Consider the following 8,877-nt stretch of genomic DNA (forward strand, 5'->3'; position numbering starts at 1 on the left):
CTGAACATGAGATTTCTTGACTGGCCAACACTCGGCTCCATACAACATGTCTGATCTAACTACCGCTTTATAGAACTTGCCCTTAAATCTAAGTGGCACATTCTTGTCACACAAAATACCATAAGTGAGCCTCCATTTCATCTATCCCGCTCTGATACGGTGTGCAACATCCTCGTCGATCTCCCTGTTATCCTTTATCACAGACCCAAGATATTTGAAACTATCTGTCCTAGGGATGACTTGTGTATCCAGCTTCACGTCCATTTCTGCTTCATGAGCCCCAACACTAAACTTACAGTCCAAGTACTCCGTCTTCATCCTGCTCAACTTGAAACCTTTAGACTCCATGGTCTGTCTCCATACCTCTAGCCTAGCATTAACCTAAAATAAAAGCAATGTAGAAAAACAAAGTAATAAGAACAGAGATAATGTAAAAAATGAGAGAACTCTTTTCTTTCTTACACTTACGTGGGTGTTTATCCATCAGACTACAAGGCTATTTATAAGCCTAAAAAATAAACTTGCACTCTATCAAACAGTAAAAGAAATGGGAGTACTCAACATCAAATAATATGGAAAATGAGTGTCTACAACAGCATGAACATGCACAACAGCATGAGCATCCACTCTCTTAAACTATTTACAACAATACATATTTTATACAAATAAAATTCTATATATGGGTTATTATGAAAATGAAAACGATGACTTTGGAAGAAGCTTCAACTCAGTACACAACGAAGGAATTTGAGAGAATTTGGCATTTATGTTCACCATTACATCTTCATCAATGACCCTCAAAATTGGTATTAAAGGAGGGCATGATCCTAGGACCTCTTTCTCTAGGCATAACTATAAATAGTAAGCTCAGTTACCATTGTAAAAGAGACGGATTTTCTGGCAAAAACATATACTATATTCTATACAAAGCTTTATACAATTTTATTTTCTTGCTTTTTGATCTCATCATTGCTATGTTTGAAAACCGTGTTCACGGAATCAACATCTAAACATATTTCATCTACATTCTAAGGCTAAATATTGTGTATTTCTTCGATTATTATATTATTTCAGGATCAAATTAATTCACTTGTCTAGAAATCATGTATAAATTCAACTATACCATTTTATGGGTAAACAATTTGGCACCCATCGTGGGGCCTAGACAGCCGTGCAATTAAATTGATCCTTGCCTTTTTTACTAACGTATTTTGATTATTTTGTCTTAGAAAAAATCGCAAAAAATGGCAGATAACACTGTTAACGATGCATACAACCCTGAAATTCGAGGGGATCAGCCTCATTTCGAGGATTCAATTAGTGACACCTGTAATCAAAGGAATAACGCCACAACAGTGCATGACAGACGCTACCCTTGACGGGTTCGAGAGACAACTCCCAATAATGCTGACGAGGAGCAAGTAGCGGAGCTGTGAGGGTCCTGCAAGAGCAACAGGCAATCATTCTAGGCCATCTCACGTGGCAGGATCAGGTTATGACGGAACTAAATCAGGCGCTATCAGGTGCTTCGAATAATACAAACAGGAATGATCCAAATCCTCCCATTGTTCCCGCATACCAAACAATGCAGAGAGTCGACAACAACACTCCCAGGGGTGAAGTTGGCTCTGATGGGGTTGGGGGAGCAGATCAGGTCTTAACAACGAGAACGACTCATTCAAAGATAAGCTTTTATGGTTCATGAGGGAAGTAAATGCCTGCATGGATCAAATCCTGGGCGCACCACCAGTATTGAAAGGCTCAAACTCGAAGAAGTATGTTCAATTACCGTACAAGCCAAGTGCGGCACCAGAACTAATCCCGAAGCGTTTCAAAATGCCTGAAGTTCCAAAGTATGATGGAACTTCATACCCATATGAACATATTACTACCTACACAACGACGATGAAAGGAAATGATCTAGCTCCTCCCGAAATTGAATTTGTGTTGCTAAAGAAATTTGGCGAAACTTTCACGAGGGGAGCCCTAACATGGTATTCATTACTGCCCGAGCATTCCATAGATTCCTTTGAGACGCTCGCGGATTCTTTCATTAAATCTCATGTCGGGGCCAGAAAGGTGCAAGCCCGGAAGGCCGACATATTCAGAATCGCACAAGGAAAATTTGAATTATTACGAGAGTTTGTTACCCGATTCCAGAAAGAAAGAATATTGCTCCCTACCGTCCCGGATGAATGGGCAGTTGAAGCATTTACCAAAGGATTGAATCTGAGAAGTTCAGACGCTTCCCAGAAGCTGAAGTAGAGCCTGCTTGAGTTTCAAGCATAAACCTGGGCACATGTTCACAACCGGTACGAGTCAAAGATAAGGATCAAAGATGACCAGGTCGGTTCTACATCATCGGCCAAAGGACGGGAGAAGAATAAAGAAAGATCAAAGGATGACTACGACGCGGATAAGCGAACTTCGAGGGGTCGGATATTTCCCTACGAGCGTACCGAAGGCCATGGCAGAAATTTTTTAGCAGCAAACAAGTTCACCGTAAACGGAGGGATTGATCGTGGTCGAGACAATAGATCACTTCAAGATAAACAAACGTCAGGGTCTCAAGATCTTTCTTACCCCAGGTTATCAGAATATAACTTCAACGTCAGTGTAGTGGAATTGGTGTCAGCCATGAGGAAATTTAAAGAAGCACGATTCTCGAGACCTATGAGGTCCGATTCCAGCCAGAGGGATCCCAATTTATGGTGCAAATACCATGGGACAAACGGTCACCGGACAGGGGACTGCAGACATATTTGACAGGAGGTGGAAATGCTATTGAAGAATGGTCATCTCCGAGAATTCTTGAGTGATCGAGCTAAGAACAATTACGGTCGCAATAGAGATAACACAGAATCTTCGAAATCAGGAGTAGAAACCCCACACCAGACGGTCACCATGATCTTTAGGAGGAACGAGATTAACGAGGTCACCTTTTGGTGGCAAAAAAAGACTAAATATCGATAACTCACATCAAAAGACTCCGGGAGGACGATATCACTTTCACGGAGGAGGACACAGACGTATTGCTGTTACCACACAACGACGCAATGGTAATCTCTTTAACTGTGTTAGATTTTAAAATTAAGCGTGTTCTAGTGGATCCAGGCAGTTCGGCTAATATCATAAAATGGAGAGTATTGGAACAAGCTAAACTTATCGGAAGCATTATTCTGGCAACAAAACTCATCGTTGAATTCAACCTTGCGAGCATGATGACCCGGGGAGAGATCTTGCTGCTCACGAATGCTGAAGGAGTAATAAAAATAACTCTCTTCGAAGTAGTAGATGGTGACATGGGATACAACATTATCTTAGGAAGGCCATGGATACACGAGATGAAAGCTGCATCTTCGACGTATCACCAATTGCTGAAGTTTCCAACGCCCGAAGGAATAAAGAAGATAAGAGGTGACCAACCGATAGCGAGGAAGATGAATGCAATCTCAGTTTCCAGTAGTAAAGGGAAGGAGCGCACGGAATAGCAATTACAGGAACCGACACCTACTCCCGAGTTAGAGGAGGTTATTCTAGGGGCAAAGTCATCAGAACAATATCAGGTGCCGAGATATTTCCAAGTTTCGGAAGATACGGACGTAACGAAATCCACGGCAGAGGAACTAGAGCAAGTGGCATTGTTCAAAGAATTCTTAGAAAGAAAATTTCACTTGGGGACAGGACTGCACCCCGATCTTAGGTTTGGTTTTATTGAATTCCTTAAAATTAACGCTGATTGTTTTGCATGGTCGCATGAGGATATGACAGGTATCCCGATGGAAATAGCCATGCACAAGCTGAGTTTGGATCCTAACGTACCACCGGTACGACAGAAGAAGCGCCCTATTGCCGAGTCCAAGAATAAATTCGTCAAAGAAGAGGTAACCCGCTTGCTTAAAATCGATTTGGTCAGAGAGGTAAGATATCTAGACTAGCTAGCCAATGTAGTAGTAGTTCCTAAGAAGAAAAATAAATTTTATATGTGTGTAGACTATAAAGATCTTAATAAGGCGTGCCCGAAATATTCGTTTCCACTGCCAAATATCGATCAAATGATTGATGCCACAGTCGGGCATGAGTTGATGAGTTTCTTTGATGCTTATTTTGGGTACAACCAAATTAAGATGAACCCAGAAGATCAGGAAAAGACTTCGTTTATAACAAATTTCGGTACATATTGTTACAATGTAATGTCTTTCGGGTTGAAAAACGCCGGAGCCACTTATCAACGGCTCATAAATAAGATGTTTGAAAGGAAAATAGGAAAGATCATGGAAGTTTATATAGATGATATGCTCGTTAAGTCTTTGAATGTAGGTGACCACCTTAAGCATTTGCAAGAAACATTCGATATCCTGAAGAAGCATAACATGAAACTTAACCCCGAAAAGTACGTGTTTGGGGTCAGCTCCGGTAAGTTCCTAGGGTTTTTGGTCTTACAAAGGGGTGCCAGAAGACTTTGAGGGACCTAAAGAAGTACTTATCAAGCCCTACATTGCTCTCGAAACCAAAAGAAGGTGAAACATTGCTAGTCTCCCTCGCGGTTTCAGAAGTTGCAGTAAGTGCAGTTTTAGTCCGGGAGGACGAAGGTATGCAGTTTCTTATTTATTACGTTAGCAAAATTTTCACGGGAACAGAAATTCTCTACCCACATTTGGATAGACTAGCCTTAGCTCTCATAGTTGTCGCTCTGAAGCTGAGGGTCTATTTTCAATGCCACCCAATAGATGTGGTGAGTACTTTCCCTTTGCGTAAAATCCTTCATAAACCCGAGCTCTCGGGCAGATTGTCCAAATGGGCCGTCGAAATGAGTGAATTCGACATAGAATATAAACCGAGGACTACAATTAGGTCACAAGTCTTCGCTGACTTCGTGGCCGATTTTAGTCCGGGACTGCTACCTCTGGCAACCAAGGAGGCAGTAATGGTGTCAGAATCGACACGAGGGGTTTGGACCTTATTTACAGACAGAGCCTCGAACGTAAAAAGGTCCGGGCTCGGAATAGTTTTAATCACGCCTTGGGGAGAAACCTTAAGGCAAGCCATTAGCACGATCCCTTTAACTAATAATGAAGCAGAGTATAAAGCTTTGATTGCAGGGCTCGAATTGGCCTGGGAACTTGATTCCAAGGTTATCGAAATCAAATGTGACTCACAGTATGTCGGGATCTTTGATACCAAAGAAGAGCGTATGCAACAATACGCGGTAAAGGTCCAGGCTCTTTTGTCATGATTCCATGAGTGGTCAATCACTTATATCCCGAGAGAGGATAATGCAGAAGTGGACACACTAGCAAACTTAGGTTCATCGATGGAAATAAAGGTATCAGAGTCCGGAACGGTAGTTCAACTGATGAGCTCAGTCCTTGATATAGATGGTTACTATGAGGTGAATTCGACTAGTATGGTCTGGGACTGGAGAAACGAAATAATCAACTACCTCGAACACAGAAAGTTGCCTGACTATCCCAAAGCATCATGGGCGTTACGCACCAACGTTGCACGTTATAGCTTCAGGAAAGGCCAATTGTATAGAAAAATGTTCCAAGGCCTACTGGCCCGGTGTTTAGGAGCGTCAAAATCTGACTATGTCATGAGAGAAATCAACGAAGGGATATGTGGCAACCACTCAGGCGTAGAGTCTTTGGTGCTAAATTGGTACGGGCCGGATATTATTGGCCTCGCATGGAACAAGACGCCAAAGATTTCGTACGAAAATGTGATAAGTGCCAATGCTACGCATCACTAGTACATCAACCGGCAGAACCCTTACATTCGGTTTTGTTCCCGTGACCGTTCATGAAATGGGGGATGGACATCATCGGACCGCTGCCACCGGCTCCCGGAAAGGTAAGGTTTCTTTTAATTTTGACTGATTAGTTTTCTAAATGGGTGGAAGCAGGTTCTTATCAGAAGATCGGAGAACGCGAAGTGGTCAATTTTATGTGAGAAAATATAATTTGCAGGTTTGAAATACCAAAAGATATAGAATGTGACAATGGGCCACAGTTTATCGGTGCAAAAATTACAAAGTTCCTCGAAGACTTGAAAATAAATAGAATCACTTCTTCGCCTTATCATCCGAGCGCAAATAGTCAAGCGGAGTCGACAAACAAAGTGATCTTGCAAAAACTCAAGAAAAGATTGGAAGCAGCAAAAGGCAAATAGCCCAAAGAGTTGCCCGGAGTTCTATGGGCCTACCGAACAACGACCAAATCAAGTACATGAAAAACTCCTTTTTCCCTCGTGTACAATGCTGAAGCTCTAATCCCAGTTGAAGTGGGCGAACCCACTTTGAGATATTCTCAGACAAATGAAGAATCGAACAACGAAGCAATGCTAAACAATTTGGAACTGCTCGAGGGATGCAGGGACTTGGCGCATGTAAGAATGATAGCTCAAAAGCATAGGATGGAGCGATATTACAATCGAAGAGCCAACTTTTATTTTTTCAAAGTAGGAGACTTGGTTTTAAGGAAAGTAACACCAAATACCCGAGAGCTCAATGCGGAAAAACTAGGTCCAACATGGGAAGGTCCCTACCATATTTCAGTTGTCACTGGGAAAGGTTCATACGAGTTGGAGAACCGGAATGGGGACAAGTTTCGGAGCAACTGGAACGTGGCACACCTCAAAAGATATTATTGGTGATGAACGACACTCAAACAAAAAGTATGTGTTGCACTCTTTTTCCCTTCATTCAGTTTTTGTCCCAATTGGATTTTTCTTGCAAGGTTTTTAACGAGGCTGCGACAAAAATCATACTACGAAGACAGCAACAATAAGATTTTTGATAACAAGGCAAACAAACAAGCTTCCACTCGGGGACGATTAGGTAATCTTTGGTTCGATAGCAAATTCTCGAGTGAAGGATTACCTAGGAATTCACTAGCACAAACCGCCAGAGGACTGCTAGGTATTCTTTCGCTCAATAGCATGGATTCCTAAGGGGAAACAAGATATGTTTCCGAGTGCAGGATTACCTAGCAATTCATTGGTGGAACATTCAAAGATACAAGACTTCCAGTGTTTCAATTCGCATTCTTTGCATTCAAACACTGGTGGGGGGGGATGATATGAGGATACAACAATAATGACTGCCATGTCAACCGAGAACAAAATCCGGAAATAAAATGCATCATCGGGACCAGGGACTGCGCAACCAATCCCGTAAAAACAAGTTGTACAAGATAGCCACAAGTAATGATAATTTCTTTTCTGCATAGCAAAATGCTTATGTAATTTCTGAAGATAGAAGGAATAAAATGAAATCCTTTTGCTTTTATATTGTTTCTTGTCTGAACGATGAGCTAACTTTGTCATTTGAAAATTAAATAAGTACTTCAAATTATAGTGCCGTAATGAACAGGAGACGTCCTCTTCAAGAGCACCGTAAACATAAGAGAGTCCTCTCTTATAAAAACCCTCACGTTAAAGGGTTGGTTCCAGAAGAATCAATGCCTGGAATCCAAAATGCCATCGGGGAAAAATACACCCGAAACCGCATATGAAAAGGATGCAAAAAGTAAAATTATGCAAATATTCATAGAAACCCTCACGTAAAAGGGAAACGTGCGCAAATATTCATAGAAACCCTCACATAAAAGGAAACTTGCGCAATTATTCATAAAAACACTCACGTAAAAGAGATAATACTCGAAACCAAAATGTTTTGAAGAAAAGGCATCTGAGACTACACATAGTAAAGAGCGAATTGAACAACATGAACAAAATGCTTGAGCAAATGCAAAAGTTAAAGGCTTGTATGGATATTCAAACGAAAGTAAGACTCAAATGATACTTGAACAAAAAGAAATATATGTTTTTATTTATAAGAACGGGTCAAAGCGTTACAAGTACAAAATAGGAAAATAAAGAAAACGCTAAACTACAACACCTTCGGAACTAGGAGGAAGAGAAGAATCTGCATTGCCGGGAAGAGTAGGTGGTTCCGCCGATGGTTCAACGCTTTCCCTAGTTTGGTCTTCAGCCTCATCGCCCTCCGATCTTTCTTCAGTTTCCGAAAACTCAGAACCAGAATTAGAAGAACCTGGAGCATCATACTTCGCCGGGAGTCCATTTTTTGCAGCCAACTCAAGCTTCCGGGCCTTAGCAATTTTGGCATCAACATCAATGATACCATCTTAGGCCTCTTCCAAGGTTTTTCTCCTAATGCTATACATGAAATAAGTTTTTTCAACAATGAGGGAATCCGCTCGGCGCTTAAGTTCTTCTTTGAGTTAAGTAACCTCGGTGGAAAGGTTTTCCCGGGAGGATTTAGCAGATTTGAGGTTGACGTCGAGCTCGAGGACAGTTGAACTAAAGAGCCTATTATGATCGATAGTTTTCCTGTACTTCTTTTCTAGCTAGGCATGTTTCGCCTCCACAACTACAAGCTCTTCACTTTATTTAGAGTTCAAGGCTGCTTCCAAGTTAATCCCTATTTCAGCAGAGGTAGTCTCACGGCCGGTTGCAGCAAGAACGTCGTTCTGGACTTCTGCCCATTTGGCCTTGGCCTCATCAAATTTAACCATCAGCGGCCCAATTTCTTGGCTAAGGGTTACCACTTCTTGTTCGCTTTTCTGCAAATGAGCCTCCAAAACAATGACCTCAGTAGCTCTGGTTTCCAGTTCTGAGAACCAGAGAACGGTCTGCTCCCGTTCCGCCAAAAGTTGATCCCATTCAGAAGTAAGTTCTTCCTTCTCACGAATCAACCTTTGAAGGCCCTTAGAGGTAAGAAAGTTAAAATAACAAGATGTAAAACTTAGAGTGCATTCGTTCAAAAATAGAAGAAATAACAGAGGAAGGAAGGAACGTACCACCACGACGTTATGCATAGCATTGTTCAACAAACACTCGCGCGAGAGTGTCTGA

General features: G+C 41.7%; 1 protein-coding gene across 1 annotated transcript; it reads left to right on the forward strand.

Annotated features, from left to right (window-relative positions):
* The first annotated feature begins 3,056 nt into the window (after positions 1-3,056).
* LOC138893750 (uncharacterized) lies at positions 3,057-3,491 on the forward strand. The gene has a single exon (XM_070178409.1). It carries the CDS (start codon positions 3,057-3,059, stop codon positions 3,489-3,491), a length of 435 nt encoding a protein of 144 aa, XP_070034510.1.
* Positions 3,492-8,877: the final 5,386 nt, after the last annotated feature.

The sequence above is a fragment of the Nicotiana tomentosiformis genome, chromosome 6 (genome assembly GCF_000390325.3).
Source record: "Nicotiana tomentosiformis chromosome 6, ASM39032v3, whole genome shotgun sequence".
In the NCBI taxonomy this organism is placed as follows: domain Eukaryota; kingdom Viridiplantae; phylum Streptophyta; class Magnoliopsida; order Solanales; family Solanaceae; genus Nicotiana; species Nicotiana tomentosiformis.

Excerpts from the sequence above, each read along its gene's own strand:
- LOC138893750 (XM_070178409.1), top strand. The coding sequence starts at position 3,057 with ATGGTAATCTCTTTAACTGTGTTAGATTTTAAAATTAAGCGTGTTCTA.